Below are 17,863 nucleotides of genomic sequence, written 5' to 3' on the forward strand. Positions count from 1 at the left end.
TGCGCGCTGAGCGCCGCGAGGCCCCGCCCCAGCTCCGGGAGGGAGGGGCGGAGGGGCGGAAGGGCGTGGCCGAGCGGCTCCGCGTGGGTAGGTCGGGCTGCTGGGTGCGGAGCGGGCTTAGTTAGTTGGGGCCCGGACCGAGGGGTGCGGCCAGGCTGCGGGGAGTGGCTCTCTCCGGGAAAGAAGGTAACGCGGGGCTCGCCGGGGGGCTCGGGCTAGTGGCGAGGTGTTTAGAGTGTCCGTCCGTCTGTCCGTCCGTCCGTCTGTCCTCCTGTCCATCTGCCTGCCTGCCTATTTGTCTGTCTGCCTGTCTGTCTTTCCATCCTTCCATCTGTTTGCCTGTCCGTCCGCCTGTCTGCCTATCTACCTGTCCGTCTGTCTGTCCATCCGTCCGTCTGTCTGCCTATCTGTCTGTCCGTCCATCTGTCTGCCTGTCTGCTTGCCTGCTTGTCTGTCCATCCATCCATCTCTGCCTGTCCATCCGTCCATCTGTCTGCCTGTCCATCTGTCTGCCTGTCCATCTATCTGCCTGCCTGCCTGTCCATCCGTCCATCCATCTCTGTCTGTCCATCCGTCCATCTGTCTGCCTGTCCATCTGCCTGCCTGCCTGCCTGTCCATCCGTCCATCTGTCTGCCTGCCTGCCTGTCCATCCGTCCATCCATCTCTGTCTGTCCATCCGTCCATCTGTCTGCCTGTCCATCTGCCTGCCTGCCTGTCCATCTGTCCATCTGTCTGCCTGTCCATCTGTCTGCCTGTCCATCTGTCTGCCTGTCCATCTGTCTGCCTGCCTGCCTGCCTGTCCATCCGTCCATCCATCTCTGTCTGTCCATCCGTCCATCTGTCTGCCTGTCCATCTGCCTGCCTGCCTGCCTGTCCATCCGCCCATCCATCTCTGTCCATCCGTCCATCTGTCTGCCTGTCCATCTGTCTGTCCATCCGTTCATCTGTCTGCCTGTCCATCTGTCTGTCCATCTGTCCATATGTCTGTCCACCTGTCTGCCCGCCTATCTATTCGTCTCTCTGACTGTCTGTCCGTCCGTCATCCATCTGTCTGTGCTTGTATGTAGGTGGAGAGCTGGTTGGCGCGCTTGCACTCGGGTCCTGCGTGTCTTGTCCTACATGGAAGTTCCTGCCTACAGTGCCGGTTGGGGGGGAGCGGGTGTGCCCCGAGTCTGGGGGTTTGGGGGATCCAGAGCCACCCAGGGCAGCAGCCTAGGGAGGGTTTCCCGACAGCAGGCACAGACAGACAGCCGGCGGGGACCGGCCTCGCTGCCCGGCCTGACCCGGGACGCCGGGACACAGGCCCATTGTGACGATCCTTTTGGTTCGACGTGAAAGTTCCAACCGTCCAGGCCTTCAGGTCCCTAAGATACTGCCTACGGGTTCGCGTCCACGTCACCAGTGCCCAGCTTCCTTCAAACCGGAGACCCCCCCGTCTTGTGTCCCCGTGGATGGGAGTCTGAAATAGCCATTTCGTTTCAGAATAAGAAAAAGAAATCTGGAAAAGTTGGCGAAGGTCGAGTGTGTTCTGCCCTCAAAGCAGGAGCTCAACTACACTAGGTAAGCTCGGAGAGACAAAATAATAGGAAAGGGGCTGGAGAGATAGCATGGAGGTAAGGTGTTGGCCTCTCATGCGTAAGGTCAGTGGTTCGAATCCCGGCGTCCCATATAGTCCCCTGAGCCTGCCAGGAGTGACTCAAAACAAAAAGAATAGGAAAGACCTCTGATGGATTTTAATTCTTTTTTTGCGGGGGGGGGGGGGGGGGGGGGTGAGGCCACACCCTGTGTTGTTCAAGGTTTACTCCTGCTTCTGTGCTCAGTATCTCTTGGCGGTTGGAGGCTCTAACTTTGGTCTATCTGCATGTGCAAGAGGCAAGGACACTGGCTTCCGTGCTATCAATCGGTTCCAGTTTGGGAATTTTTTAAAATAAGATTTGTTGTTGTTGTTGTTGTTGTTGTTATTATTATTATTATTATTAATTTTGACTTGGGCAACACCTGGCGAGCTTAGGAGTTACTCCTGACCCTGCGCTCAGAAATCAGTCGCTCCTGGCAGGCTGGGGGAGTGGGGACCATATGGGATACCGGGGGTCGAACCCAGGTCTGTCTTGGATCAGCCACGTGCAAGGCAAATGCCCTACTGCTGTGCTATCTTTCCGGCCGCCTAAAAGAAATTTTTTATTTTCATTGTAATTTATATTTTCATTATAGGTCCTGAGCTTTAAATTTTTATTTTAAATCTCACTTTATTTGGTAAGGTAAGATGGCACAAACTTGATGTTTCCAAAATTATTAAGTCTTAGTCTTAGACCCAGGCCCGATGGTGGTTGGATTCCCCGCATCCCATATGGTCCCCTGAGTCTGCCAGGAGCGATTTCTGAGCACAGAGCCAGGAATAACCTATGAGCGCTGCCGATGTGACCCAAAAACCAACAAAACAAAACAAACCAAAAAATTAGTCTTAAACTGCATAGTGTTTTTTTAATCAATGGATGCTTACAAACTTGTGGACTGCATACAGTATGCATGCTTTCCCAATGGAAGCTCACAAATAAATGAACCCAGCATGGGCGGTAAGTAGCTCCCCCAGTTTTCCCAGACTTAGAGCTGACTCCCACGGCCAGTCCAGGAGCAAGTCACCAAACTCTGTAATGTGGTGAACATAATTTCTTTCCAGACATTGTAAAAATAATGCATGTTTTATAGGCATTCCTATTTTGAGATGAAAGGCAATAATGTTCTAGTGAATGAAAATGTAAAGAGTAATGTATGCAGGCAAACAGGAATGATGTTTCAGTGCTGCTCATGACTGAGTCCCCCCGGGGGCTGTCTGCGTGCAGTCATCAGTTATAGGTTCTCCTTGGGAAGAAAGGACCACCTGAGTCTTGAGTGTAGAGATCCAGATGTGTAAGGTTTTGACACTTAAACCCAAGAAGTTTGTATAATTGTTTAAAAGTAGATGCCTGACCTTCAGATTTCTTTCTGAAAAAAAAAAAAAAAAATTTTCTTTTCTTTTTCTTTCTTTGTTTTTTGTTTTTGGGCCACACCCAGTGATGCTCAGGGGTTACTCCTGGTTGTGCACTCAGAAATTGCTCCTGGTTTGAGGGACCATATGGGATGCCTGGGGATCAAACCGCCTGCCGTCCACCCTGGATCAGCCAAGTGCAAGGCACACGCCTTATCATTGCACCATCATTCTGGCCTCAATATTCATGTTTTTTAAGATCTATCAGAAATAGGAATACTGAACTTAGTTACCAGTTTTCCTCTGGGCTTTTAGTATTCACTAGAGGAAAAGAACATTTTATGCATGCAAATGGCTTTTATTTACATTGTTTTGCTTGGTAAAGGACAAACAAATATAACTTCAGGTGACCAGACTGGACAGAGGGTAGGGTTCTTGTCTTACATGTATTTGGTTCAAGTTCAATCCCCAGAACCCCATATGTTTCCCTAAGTCCCACCAGGCATGATTTTGAGTGCAGATTCAGGAGTAAGTTCTGAACATTGCCAGGTATGGCCTACCTTGCCAAAAAATAAAATTTGACTCTAGAAAATAGGCACAAGCATTACAACATTTTTTTTTTTTTGGCAAAGAAAGTGCCCTACTTGCTGTACTATCTTTCTAGCCCCTCTACTTATAACTTTTTTTGTTTGTTTGTTTTTGGGTCACAACTGGTGGCGCTCAGGGTTTACTCCTGGCTTTGTGCCGAGAAATTGCTCCTGGCAAGCATGGGGGACCATACAGGATGCCGGGATTTGAACCACCATTTATTTATTCTGTCCTGAATTGGCTGCATGAAAGGCATACGCCCTATAACTGTGCTATCTCTCTGACCCCTATTTAAAACTTTTTAACTTAAAAAATGTGGTGGTGGTGGTGTATTAGCACATCAGGTAGGGCAATTTTTTTGAGGTGTGGATGAACATCTCAGAGTGTTCAAGGGTTACTCCTACTATGTCAGGAATTATTCCTGACTGAGGGAATCATATGGAATGCTGGGGATTGACCTAAAGGGGTAATAAAAATACTGTTGGATTTCTGAGCAGACAGCCAGGAGTGACCCCTGAGCACCGCCGGATGTGGCCCAAAAACCAAAAACCAAAAAAAAAAAAAAAATCCTTTGTTCTTGGAATGCTGGGGATGAACTGGATTGGCCACATGCAAGACAGATATTCTACTTGTTGTACTATCTTCCGGCCCCAGAACTGTTTCTTAAAAATTTATTAAGACTGGAGTGAGCACAGAGGATTGGGCCTTTGCCTTGCAAACAGCCAACCTGGGTTTCATCTCTACTATTCCATATGGTCTCCTGAGCCTGCCAGAAGTAAATTTTTTTTTTTTTTTTTTGGGTTTTGGGTCACACCCGGCAGCACTAAGGGGTTTCTCCTGGCTCTATGCTCAGAAATCGCCCCTGGCAGGCACAGGGGACCATATGGGATGCCAGGATTCGAGCCACTGTCCTTCTGCATGAAAGGCAAACACCTTATCTCCATGATATCTCTCTGGCCCCATCCAGAAGTAATTTTTTTTTTTTTGGTTTTGGGCCACACCTGGTGACGCTCAGGGGTTACTCCTGGCTATGTGCTCAGAGTCGCTCCTGGCTTGGGGGACCATATGGGACACCGGGGGATGGAACCGCGGTCCATCCTAGCCTAGCACTGGCAAGGCAGACACCTTACCTCTAGCGCCATCACGCCGGCCCCCCAGAAGTAATTTTTCAGCACAGAGCCAGGAAGTAATCCGAGTGCCTCTGACCCAAAAACAAAATTATTTTTATTTATGGTGGTGCTGGTGTGGGGGAGTACTTTCATCTCTGTGTTCTGGATGGGGATGTTCTGGAAGGTGTTTGGATAAACTCTGTGCTGCTGGAATTAAACTTGGGCCTCCCACATGCAAAGCTTGTGTTTTCAGCCCATTGAGTATCTCCCGGCTCCAGGACTCTGGTTTCTTGACTATTGGAAGAAGTGTGCTGTGCTTGTTAAAGTGTTGGAGAAAATACATCTGAGCTTTTTAGCCCCTCCTCCTTTCTCAGCAGTTTCCAGTTTACACATTTTTTTGTTTGTTTTTTGGGTCACACCCTGCAGCACTCAGGTGTTACTCCTGGCTCTATGCTCAGAAATCGCTCCTGGCAGGCTCAGGAGACCATAGGGGATGCCAGGATTTGAACCACCATCCTTCTGCATGAAAAGCAAACGCCCTACCTCCATGCTATCTCTCCAGCCCCAAATTCTTGATCTTTTAACTGACAAAATGATTAATTTCTTTTTTTTTTTTTTTTTTTTTTTTTTTTTTTGGTTTTTGGGCCACACCCGGTGACGCTCAGGGGTTACTCCTGGCTATGCGCTCAGAAGTCGCTCCTGGCTTGGGGGACCATATGGGACGCCGGGGGATCGAACCGCGGTCCGTCTCCTAGGCTAGCGCAGGTAAGGCAGGCACCTTACCTCGAGCGCCACCACCCGGCCCCCTAATTTCTTTATTTTATTGCATTGGTTTTGAGGCCACACCACGCAATTCTCAGGGCTTAATCCAGGCTCTGCACTAAGGGGTTACCCCTGTCTATACTCAGATCATCATATGCGGTGCCAGAGGTTCAAATCCAGGTCAGTGCTCCCCTACAGTGTGCTCTGCCCATGAGAATTCATTTCTTGTACATTGTAAAATATTATTGTTTACTAGTTTGGGATGCTCCTATAAATGTGTCTTGTTCTGCATTTAGCTTATTGCTATTTTCTTTCTTTTTTTTTGTGGGTTTTTTTTGTTTGTTTTGTTTTGTTTTTGGGTCACACCTGGCAGCGTTCAAGGGGTTACTCCTGGCTCCACGATCAGAAATCGCTCCTGGCAGGCTCGGGGGACCATATGGGATGCCGGGATTCGAACCACTGTCCTTCTGCATGAAAGGCAAACACTTTTCCTCCATGCTATCTTTCCGGCCCCGCTTTTTCTTTCTCTTTTGTGTGATTTTTATAATTTTATTATGACACCGGTTTAGTTCTCATCCACATTGACTGTAGATTTTTGAAAGTGGTGAGAGGCACAAAAGTCACCAAAGTATATAGTCTGTTTGGTGAATCTTCATCTTCATTTCTGGATAAACATTCTTGGATTTGGTATGAGACATTCCTTATTCCTTTGGCCCATACAGCTTTGTTGAGCCTGTGTCAGTGTGCACATTTGGGGTGCCCATCTCTTTCATGGCAAACTTCCGGATCTCTTTGAGTGTCCGAGGTGCACGCTTCTTGAAACCTACTCTGTGGATGCACTTGTGGATGTTGATGGTATATTCTCGGGTCACCACCTCGTTGATGGCCGATTGGCCCTTCTTCTCGCCGCCCTTCTTCGCGGGAGCCATCCTGCCGGGGCCCAGGGAAGGGAAGGCTTTTTGTTTGTTTGTTTGTTTTTTTGGGGGGCTACACCCAGTACACCCAGTGACCTGTGATGCTCAGGGCTACTTCTGGCTATGCGCTCAGAAATCGCTCCTGGCTTGGGGACCATATAGGACGCCAGGGATCAAACCCAGGTCCGTCCTGGATCAGCCACATGAAAGGCACTAAGGAGTCACCCTTTGGCTGCATTATTGCTCCGGCCCCTTATTGCTGTTTTTCTTCTTTTTTGTTTTTGTTTGTTTGTTTGTTTGTTGGGTCACACCTAGCAGCGCTCAGGGGTTACTCCTGGTTCTATGGCAGGTTCAGGGGACCATATGGGATGCCGGGATTCAAACCAACATCCTTCAGCATGAAAGGCAAACACCTTACCTCCATGCTGTCTCTCTGGCCCTATTGCTGTTTTTCTTTTTTTCTTTTTTTTTTATTGCTGTTTTTGTTTTTTTTTTTTTTTTGGTTTTTTGGGCCACACCCAGTAACGCTCAGGGGTTACTCCTGGCTATGTGCTCAGAAGTTGCTCCTGGCTTGGGGGACCATATGGGACACCGGGGGATCGAACCGCGGTCCGTCCAAGGTTAGCGCAGGCAAGGCAGGCACCTTACCTTTAGCGCCACCGCCCGGCCCGCTGTTTTTGTTTTTTAATGTTTGTCCCTCTTTTCTTTTTTTTATTGCTGTTTTTGTTTTTTAATGTTTGTCTCCCTCTCTCTCTCTCCCTCCCTCCCTCTCTCTCTCTCTCTCTCTCTCTCTCTCTCTCTCTCTCTCTCTCTCTCTCTCTCACTCGCTCAGCGGACCATATGGGATGCTGGGATTCGAACCACGGACCTTCTGCATGCAAGGCAAATGTCTTACCTCCATGCTATCTCTCTGGCTCTGTTTGTCCATCTCTTGTTTCTTCCTTTCTGCTCTGGATTAGGGTAGCAGATTAATCTTATCTTTGCCAAACTAGGATAGCAAAAATCTTGTTTTTGTTTTTGTTTTTGTGGTTTTTGGGTCACACCCGGCAGTGCTCAGAGGTTATTCCTGGCTCTAGGCTCAGAAATTGCTCCTGGCAGGCACGGGGGACCATATGGGGCGCTGGGATTCGAACCGATGACCTCCTGCATGAAGGGCAAATGCCTTACCTCCATGCTATCTCTCCGGCCCCTAGGATAGCAAAAATCTTACAACGGAAAGAAAGTGGCTTATCTTTTTGCTTTTCCTGGTAGAAGTCTAATAATTAATTAGCCCAGAACTGCCATAGTAGCCTGGTACTTTCTGACTGGTGAGGGCAGCTACATATGGACTCCCCAGGTTTTGGAGGTGAGGGGTGAACAGATTTCATCTCTCTCTCTCTCTCTCTCTCTCTCTCTCTCTCTCTCTCTCTCTCTCTCTCTCTCTCTCTCTCTCTCTCTCTCTCTCTCTCTCTCTCTCTCTTTTTGGTATTTGGGTCATACCCAGCAGCGCTCAGGGGTTACTCCTGGATATCTGCTCAGAAATAGCTCCTGGCAGGCACGGGGGACCATATGGGACACCAGGATTCGAACCAACCACCTTAGGTTCTGGGTCAACTGCTTGCAAGGCAAATGCCGCTGTGCTATCTCTCTGCTCCCTCCCTTTTTTTTTTTTTTTTGGAGAGAGGAGAAGAGGAGAAGGGAGAGGGGGAGAGGATGGGAGAGGGGAGAAAGGAGAAGAGAGAGAGGGGTGGGGGAGAGGAGAGAAGGAGAGGAGAGAGAAGAGAGGCGAGAGGGGAGAGGATGGAAGAAAGAAAGAGGATGGAGAAGGGGAAGGGGAGAGGAGAGAGGAGAGAGGAGGGGGAAGGGGAGAGAAGGGGAAAGGAGAGAGGATAGGAGAGGGGGGAGAGGGGAGGGGAAAGGGGAGAGTAGAGAGGGAAAGAGGGAAGAGGAGAGGGGAGAGGAGAGAGGAAAGGGGAGAGGAGAGAGAATGGAAGAAGGGAAGAGGAGAGGGGAGAGGTGGGGAGAGGAGAGAGCATGGGAGAAAGGAGAGGGGAGAGGAGAGAGGGGAGAGGGGAGGGGAGAGGGGAGAGAAAAGGGGAGGGGGAGAGGATGGGAGTGGGGAGAGGAGAAGGGAGAGAGAAGAGGAGAGAAGAGGAGAGAGGGGAGAGAGGAAAGGAGACGAGAGAGGGGAAAGGAGGGAGGAGAGGAGAGGGGAGAGAGAAGAGGAGAGAGGAGAGAGGGGAGAGGGGAGAGGATGGGAGAGGGGAAAGCCCTCCCTTTTTTTTTTAAAGGGCGGAGGTGTGTTGGTTCCACCTCCTGCCTGCTTTTTAATTTTTTTTTTTTTTTTTGGCTTTTGGGTCACAGCCGGCAGGGTTCAAAAATCACTCCTGGCAGGCTCGGGGGACCATATGGGATGCCTGGATTTGAACCACTGTCCTTCTGCATGAAAGGCAAACACCTTACCTCCATGCTATCTCCGGCCCATCAGATTTCATCTCTTGATGTGGAGGGGCAAGGACTGCCTGCCACAATGTAGAGAACTTGGGGTGCTGCCCTTTTTGGAAATTACTTCTCTTTTTGGCCACATGTAGTGATGATTAGGGCTCAGTCCTGCCTGTTCACTCAGGAGTCATTCTTGGTGGTGCTTCATATGAAATGCCCAGGACCAAACTCAGGTCTGCCATGTGCATGGTTAAACGCCCTGCCCTGTTGTACTATCACTTCACACTGTAAATTACCATTTCTTAGAGAACTTGGGGACCATTTTGGTTTTATTTTTCTTTGTGGTACTTTTTTGGGGGTGGGGGGTTTGGCCACACACAGGCAGTGCTCAGGTGTTACTCCTGGCTCAGGACTCTTGGTGGGTTCAGGATATCATATGGGATGCTGGGGATTGAACCTAGGTCAGCCGAGTGCAAGGTAAACACCCTACCTGCTGTGCTATCTCTACGACCCTTTCAGTATGGCTATATACATACAGCTAACTAAATTTGAGATACTTACCTTACAAAACTAAATTGGTTCAGAAAAAAATTTTTTGCTTCCTTTTTCAAAGGTTTAGGTTGGTTATGGATATTTTTATGTAAAACTAGTTTCTCAGATAACTCCCCCCCCCCCCCCCCCCCCCCCCCCCCACCCCCCCCCCCCCCGGTATCCATCCCACTTGTTAGAAAGTTATTTGTTCAGTTTGGTGGAAGCATTTGTTACATAGGATCTGGTTTTGAAAAGCAGCTAGGTGGTAGTTTTGTAACTAGGATCTGATTAAATTTTTTTTTTTTCGGGCCACACCCGTTAGATGCTCAGGGGTTACTCCTGGCTACGCGCTCAGAAATTGCCCCTGGCTTGGGGGGACCATATGGGACACCGGGGGATCGAACCGTGGTCCTTTCCTTGGCTAGCGCTTGTAAGGCAGACACCTTACCTCTAGCGCCACCTCGCCGGCCCCAGGATCTGATTAAATTTTAGTTACAAAATTTTACAGTTTAAGTAACAACTTTTTTTCCCCTTCAGGTATCCATCCAACTAGTTAGAAAGTTATTTGGTCAGTTTGGTGGAAACATTTGTTACATAGGATCTGGTTTTGAAAAAGCAGCTAGGTAGTCGTCTTGTCACTAGTGTCTGATTAAATTTTAGTTACAAAATTTCACAGTGGAAGTAACTTGATAGATGTTGGTGTTTCCTTCCATTTTCTTTGCTTTTTTTTCTTTCTTTCTTCTTTCTTTTCTTTCTTTCTTTCTTTCTTTCTTTCTTTCTTTCTTTCTTTCTTTCTTTCTTTCTTTCTTTCTTTCTTTCTTTCTTTCTTTCTTTCTTTCTTTCTTTCTTTCTTTCTTTCTTTCTCTCTCTCTCTCTCTCTCTCTCTCTCTCTCTCTCTCTCTCTCTCTCTCTCTCTCTCTCTCTCTCTCTCTCTCTCCCTCCCTCCCTCCCTCCCTCCCTCCCTTCCTTCTCTCTCTTTCCTTTTTTTTTGTTTTTGACAAAAACCTGGCAGTGTTCAGGGGTTACTCCAGATTCTACGTTCAGAAATCGCTTCTGGCAGGCACCGGGGACCATATGGGATGCCAGGATTCGAACCACCAACCTTCCGCATGCAAGGCAAACGCCTTATCTCCATGCTATTTCTCTGGCCCCATCCTTCTATTTTCTATAGGCTCAGGAGGTGACATTTTGTCAGTGTTGTCCCTTATTTCTAAAAAGCACTGAGCTTTTTTTCTTTTTTTCTTTTTCCTGGGGTCTGGAAAGATAGCACAGCAATAGGGCGTTTGCATTGCAAGCAGCCAACCCAGGACCGATGGTGGTTCGAATCCCGGCATCCCATATGGTCCCCCTTGCCAGCCAGGAGTGATTTCTGAGCACAGAGCCAGGTGTAACCCTGGAGTGCTGCCGGGTGTGGCCCCCCCAAAAAAAAGTTCTTTTTTTTTTTTTTTTTGGTTTCTGGGTCACACCCAGCAGCGCTCAGGGGTTACTCCTGGCTGTGAGCTCAGAAATCACTCCTGGCAGGCTCAGGGGATCATATGGGATGCCGGGATTTGAACCACCATTCTTCTGCATGCAAGGCAAACATCTTACCTCCATGCTATCTCTCTGGCCTCCAAAAAAAAGTTCTTATAAAAAATGCTTTCTAGGGCTGAAGGGTGGTGCAAGCGGTAAGGCATTTGCCTTGCCAGCGCTAACCTAGGATGGACCACCACTAACCTAGGTTGGTTCAATCTCCCCCGGCGTCCCATATAGTCCCCCAACCCAGAGGCAGTTTCTGAACGCATAGACAGGAGTAACCCCTGAGTATCACCAGGTGTGGCCCAAAAACAAACAAACAAAAGAATGCTTTCTAGGTTTTAATGTTTTCCCCTCTTGATTTTGATTGTTTTGAACTGACTGATACTAAGATATTTAATAGCTGTATTATTATACACAAGCTAGACATGTGTGTGTGCTCCTCAAATCTTGCTGATGGTTTGAGTGTAGTTTTTTCTGATGAATTCCGATGTCACTGAAATAAATACTTCGAGAAATTTTTTTTTCCTGGCTCTTTTCTCAGAAATTGCTCCTGACAAGCTCGGGGGACCATATGGGATGCTGGGAATCACTTGGCCGCGTGCAAGGCAAATACCCTACCACTGTGCTTTCTCTCTGACCCTGAAAAGAATGTTTTTCTTGGATGACTTTTGGGTGAGCCCAGAGAGCTTGCTAAAGTAGTTGTGAGGTAGTGCTGTTTCTCATCTGCATTTATTTGACGCCATTTGCAGTGAATGTCGTCATCTGAAGTCTTGCCTGCCTGCTTCATTTCCTGCATGCTTCACAATTTACCCTTAATGTATGACACATCCTGTCTTATGTTTGGATACTGTTAGATGGAATCTTTTCTGGTGCTGTTACAACTTTTCCTAACTAGAGTCACTGAACATGGAAACAAATCTGATAATGGAAACTGCCTTTATCCAATCAGTTCTGAGAGAAAGCTTATCAATGTTGAATCCTGGGCTTAGATACATTTTAATGTATAGAACATTGTTGTAAGACTTTTAATTCCAGATTAATTGTGGGATTCAAGTTAAGACTAGAATAAAGGGGTCCCGGAAGCAGCTGATCCAGGACCAAAGGTAGTTGGTTCGAATCCCGGTGTCCCATATGGTCCCCCGTGCCTGCCAGGAGCTATTTCTGAGCAGACAGCCAGGAGTAACCCCTGAGTAACGCTGGGTGTGGCCCAAAAATAAACAAACAAAAAAAGACTAGAATAAAGGGCTGGAAAGATAGTACGGTGGGTAAGGGTAAGGCACTTTCTTTGCATGCTGCTGGCCCAGGTTTAATCCCTGGCGTCCCATATAGTCCCCTGAGCACTGCCTGAGTGCCTTTTTATATTTGTTGTTTTGCTGCCTCACCTGGCAGTTCTCAAGAGTTACTCCTGGGGCCGGAGAGATAGCATGGAGGTAAGGCGTTTGCCTTTCATGCAGGAGGTCATCGCTTCGAATCCCGGCGTCCCATATGGTCCCCCGTGCCTGCCAGGAACAATTTCTGAGCCTGGAGCCAGGAATAATCTCTGAGCACTGCCGGGTGTGACCCAAAAACCACAAAAAAAAAAAAAAAAAAAAAAAAAGAGTTACTCCTGGCTCTGTGCTCAGAAATTAACCCTGGTGATAGGGGCCAGAGAGATAGCATGGAGGTTAAGACATTTGCCTTGCATGCAGAAGGATGGCGGTTCAAATCCCAGCCTGCCAGGAGCAATTTCTGAGCGTAGAGACAGGAGTAACCTGAGTGCTGCTGGGTGTGACCCAAAAACTAAAAAATAAAAGAAATTACCCCTGGCAGGCTCAGGGACTATATTGGTATTTGGAGATTGAACCCAGGTAGGTCACATATAAGGCAAATGTCCTACCCACTGTGTTATTGCTACAGCCTCTGCCTGGAGTGATTTCTTAGTGAAGAGCCAGGAGTAACCACTGACTATTATGGGTGTGGCCCCAAAACAAGAACAAAAACAAACTTCCTTCTACCTTCCACAGTTATAGAGAATTATAATAAAGCTAACTTTAGCAGAGCACTTGAAAAAATGGTCTGGGGGACCCAGAGTGGTAGGGCGTTTGCCTTGCACGTGGCTGACCCATATGGTCCCACAAGCCAGAGCTATGCCCTGAACGCATAGCCAGGAGTAACTCCTGAGCGTCACCGAGTGTGGCCCCAAAACAAAACAAAACAAAAGATGGTCTGCTATTTAATAATTAAATTCATGGTTGTATTTCTTCTTTTTTTTTTTTTTTTGGTATTTGGGCCACACCCATTGGCACTGGGGGGTGTTACTCCTGGCTCTCTGCTCAAAATTTATTCTTGGCAGGCTTGGGGGACCATATGGGATGCCGGGCTTCGAACCACTGTTGGTTCTGGGTCGCTCAGTTGCAAGGCAAACACCCTACCACTTTGCTATCTCTCCAGCCCCCATGGTTATATTTCTAAAAAGCTACATTAAAAAACCCCACAAGTTTTTTTTTTTTAAAGTAGATCTCTTAATACTTAGCTTAAAGAGTCTGAAGAGATAGAACATTTAACAGGGTTCTTACCTTGCATGAAATTGACCTGGGTTTGATTTCTGGCATCCCTGTGGTCCCCAGGTACTGCCAGGAGTAATTCCTGAGTGCAGAGCCAGGTGTAATTCCAAAAAATTAGTTTAGAGATGAACGTGAAGGCCTGAGAGACAGCACAGCATAGCCAGAGAGATAGCATAGCTCAGGGGACCAAATGGGATTCTGGTGATCTAAATTGCATTTTTTTTTTCGGGCCACACCCGTTTGATGCTCAGGGGTTACTCCTGGCTAAGCGCTCAGAAGTCGCCCCTGGCTTGGGGGGACCATATGGACGCCAGGGAATCGAACCACGGTCCTTCCTTGGCTAGTGCTTGCAAGGCAGACACCTTACCTCTAGCGCCACCTCACCGGCCCCAGCAGGTACATTTTTGTTAGACATAATTGTTTTCTTTCTTCTTGACAGGAAATGCACAATTTTGAGGATGAGTTAACATGCCCCATTTGTTACAGTATCTTTGAAGACCCTCGTGTACTACCATGTTCTCACACATTCTGTAAGGCTTGCTTAGAAAGCATTCTTCAGGCATCAAGTAACTTTTACATATGGAGGCCTTTGCGGATCCCGCTCAAGTGCCCTAGCTGCAGAAGCATGAACGAGGTCGCTCCCTCGGGCATAGACTCTTTACCGGTTAATTTTGCATTAAGGGGTATTATCGAAAAGTACCAGCAAGAAGATCACCCGGAAATTGCCACCTGCCCTGAACACTACATGCAGCCATTAAATGTTTACTGTCTGCTGGATAAGAAGCTGGTCTGTGGGCATTGCCTTACCATGGGCCAGCATAAGGGCCACCCAATAGATGACCTCAACAGCGCCTACCTCAAGGAGAAGGAAACACCGCAGAAATTGCTCCAGCAGTTGAGTGATGCTCACTGGACAGACCTCAGCCATCTGATTCAGAAGCTTGAAGAACAGAAATTGAATTCGGAGAGGATGGTCCAAGGGGATAAGGAAGTCGTTCTTCAGTACTTCAAGGAGCTTAGTGATGTATTGGAACAGAAAAAAAAGCTGTTCCTAACTGCCCTTTGTGATGTCAGTAAAAGGATCTGTCAGCTCTATACGCCCCAAATCGAAAGAATGAAAGAGTTGCAAGAGCAGCAGCTTGAATTAATCGCCCTGGCAACATCTTTACAGGAAGAAAATCCCCTGGAGTTTCTTGAGAAAGTGGATGATGTTCGCCAGCGGGTCCAGATGCTGAAGCAGAAACCCCTGCCCCAAATCTTGCCTGTCCACATCCACCCACGAGCTATCCAGGTATTGAAGGAGGATTGGAGCAGAACAGAAATTAAGCAAATCAAGCAACTGCTCGTTCCCGAAATGAAGATTTCTTCAAAGAGGAAGCCTTGTCCCCCGATAGAGAAGAAAGACAATGACAGAGAAGCTGAACTTTTTAAGATTCTAAATATTGTTATTGTCACAGTGATTTCAGTGATACTGTTATCAGTCCTCTTTTTTAACCAGCACATAATAACCTTTTTAAATGAAATCACTTCACTGTATTTCTCTAAAGTCTCTTCATCTGTTTACCAAATTGTATCGAACAGCCTGCATAATTTAAAGAATATCCTGTGTCACATTTTATATTTAATGAAGGAATTCATATGGAAGCCAGTTTTTTGTTGAGAATTTAAAACCTGACTAAGTTTGAATAGATTTATTCTGTGCAACCAAGATTAAGTTGAGAAATAGGGGCAGCTAGCATAATTAGCAAACTAAACCTTATTATAGTGGCAACAAATATAAATATGCAACTGTTAAGCTTTATGGATCTTCTTGGGTAAAAATGTGTCAAAGTTTTTCAGAAATGAGGCGTCTTTTGTTTCAGCCTAAAAACTAAAACCTAGGTATTGAGTGCTGATTATTCCAATTAATTGGCTTGAGTTGGACTATTTAAAGACATTGATGTGACATTTAAAGAAAGACATTGATGCCAGTGATGTAACCTGTGCTAAGCTAAGCAATAGTATATACTGGTATCAATGTGACTTCAAGTTTTGTACTAATATTATATTTTATCATTCTTCAGTTTTATATGAATATACTTAATTCTGAAAGTTCTGATGCCTTTCTTTGCATATGGCTTGAAGCTTTTGAGTGGCAGAATAAGGATGGTGGACTTTAAGATAAAAAGCCTTGGGGCCGGGAAGGTGGCGCTAGAGGTAAGCCTTACAAGCGCTAGCCAAGGAACGGACCGCGGTTCGATCCCCCGGCGTCCCATATGGTCCCCCCAAGCCAGGGGTGATTTCTGAGCACGTAGCCAGGAGTAACCTCTGAGCGTCAAACGGGTGTGGCCCAAAAAAACCAAAAAAAAAAAAAAAAAAAAAAGATAAAAAGCCTTGAGGCTGGAGAAATAGCATGGAGGTAAGGGAGGTAAGGCATTTGCCTTTCATGCAGAAGGTCAGTGGTTTGAATCCCGGCATCCCATATGGTCCCCTGAGCCTGCCAGGAGTGATTTCTGAGCGTGGAGCCAGGAGTAACTCCGGGTGTGACCCAAAAACCAGACACACACAAAAAAAGCCTCAAGTGATGAGGGGGGGTAATTCACGTTAAATTTGTTTCTGAGCAGATATTTCCGACCCAGGTTAATGTATTCTAGAGATTTAAGAGTACCTACCAATGTTTATTATTAGCAATGTTTCTATTCCTAATAAAGATAATAATCTTGGAAATAACATTTCAGGGAATGAAATTTCTAATACAGGTAATTTTTTGGTTTATGCAAACTTTACAGTGATTTCAGTTCCATACTAATTCTTGAATTAAAAACTGAAACATGAAGCTGGAGAGACAGCACAGCGGTAGGGCAATTGCCTTGCAAGCAGCCGATCCAGGAAGGACTGTGGTTTGAATCCCAGCATCCCATATGGTCCCTCGTGCCTGCCAGGAGTAATTTCTGAGCACAGAGCCAGGAGTAACCCGAGTGCTGCAGGATGTGACATGAAAACAAAAAACAAACAAAACTCAAACATATCCCTTATAATGATTTTTGTTTGTTTTTGTGTCACACCCAGCAGCGCTCAGGGGTTACTCCTGGCTCTACATCAGAAATTGCTCCTGGGGCCCGGAGAGACAGCACAGCACAGCACAGCGGCGCTTGCCTTGCAAATGGCTGATCCAGGACCAAAGGTGGTTGGTTCGAATCCCGGTGTCCCATATGGTCCCCTGTGCCTGCCAGGAGCTATTTCTGAGCAAACAGCCAGGAGTAACCCCTGAGCACCGCCAGGTGTGGCCCAAAAACCAAAAAAAAAAAAAAAAAAAAAAAAAAAAAAGAAATTGCTCCTGGCAGGTTCAGGGGACCATATAGGATGCCAGGATTTGAACCAATGTCCTTCTGTGTCTAAGGCAAACACCCTACCGCTGTGCTATCTCTCCGGCTCCATGATTTAATAGTAGTAATCATCAGATTTAGAATGTATCATTTTTAACTATTTTTACCCAATGTCGACCACATGCAAGACAAGTACCATATCTACCATCCCCAGTACCAATAACTTTAATCTTGTTTATTGGGCCACATGGGGTGCTCGGGTTATTCCTGCCTCTGCACACAGGAATCACTTGGCTCAGGGAACCATATATTTAGGATTGAACTTGGGTGGGCTTGTGTTCAAGGGAAGTGCCTTAGACACTGTACTATAGCTTGCCAATAAATTTTCTTTATCATACCAATGCCTTTTATTTTTTTATAGCTTTATTTAAACAGCTTGATTACAGTTGGGTTTCAGTCATGCAAAGAACACCACCCTTCACCAGTGCAACATTCCCATCACCAATGTCCCAAATCTCCCTCTATCCCACTCCACCCCCACCTGTACTCTTAGACAGGCTTCTACTTCCCTTGTTTACATTGTTAGAATAGTTCTCAATGTAGTTATTGCTCTAACACTCATCACTCTTTGTGGTGAGCATCATGTAGTGAGCTGGACCCTCCAGCCTCGTTTTTGTCTCTGGGAATTACTGCAAAAATATCTTTTATGAGACTTCTGTGTTTTTCTCTCTCCCTCTGACTTATTTCATTATAGATTCCATGTACATCCATGTATAGGAAAATTTCATGACTTAATCTCTTCTGATGGCTGCATAATATTCCATTGTGTATATGTACACCAGTTTCTTTAGCCATTCATCTGTTGAAGGGCATCTTGGCTGTCTCCAGAGTCTGGCGCTGCAACAAATATAGGTGTAAGGAAGGGAGCCTTATTTTCTTTAATTATATTTGTAGGATTCTTTTTTGGCTACACTGGTGACACCAGATAGATGCAAAGGATAGAAACCAGGCTGGCTGTGTGCAAGGTAAGAATCCTACTTGAGGGGCCCGGAGAGACAGCACAGCGGCATTTGCCTTGCAAGCAGTCGATCCAGGACCAAAGGTGGTTGGTTCAAATCCTGGTGTCCCATATGGTCCCCCGTGCCTGCCAGGAGCTATTTCTGAGCAGACAGCCAGGAAAATCACATGCTTTTCAGGAGTCACGAA

At 46.7% G+C, this 17,863-nt stretch overlaps 1 protein-coding gene and 1 pseudogene across 2 annotated transcripts; one reads left to right on the forward strand and one right to left on the reverse strand.

Annotated features, from left to right (window-relative positions):
- Nucleotides 1-87: 87 nt before the first annotated feature.
- TRIM59 (tripartite motif containing 59) lies at nt 88-15,536 on the forward strand. Of its 2 annotated transcripts, none has more exons than XM_049785919.1 (3): nt 88-186; nt 1,484-1,561; nt 13,792-15,536. In XM_049785919.1, exon 3 carries the CDS (start codon nt 13,795-13,797, stop codon nt 15,010-15,012), a length of 1,218 nt encoding a protein of 405 aa, XP_049641876.1. In that variant the 5' UTR covers nt 88-186; nt 1,484-1,561; nt 13,792-13,794; the 3' UTR covers nt 15,013-15,536. The 2 variants fall into 2 exon arrangements, with proteins under 2 accessions (XP_049641876.1, XP_049641875.1); XM_049785918.1 differs by having other exon boundaries at nt 96-226.
- LOC126026242 (60S ribosomal protein L31-like) lies at nt 5,991-6,363 on the reverse strand (annotated as a pseudogene).
- Nucleotides 15,537-17,863: the final 2,327 nt, after the last annotated feature.

Source organism: Suncus etruscus, chromosome 13 (assembly GCF_024139225.1).
Source record: "Suncus etruscus isolate mSunEtr1 chromosome 13, mSunEtr1.pri.cur, whole genome shotgun sequence".
Taxonomy (NCBI): domain Eukaryota; kingdom Metazoa; phylum Chordata; class Mammalia; order Eulipotyphla; family Soricidae; genus Suncus; species Suncus etruscus.

What these genes read in the sequence shown, in the direction of transcription:
- TRIM59 (XM_049785919.1), top strand. Translation starts at nt 13,795, where the DNA reads ATGCACAATTTTGAGGATGAGTTAACATGCCCCATTTGTTACAGTATC.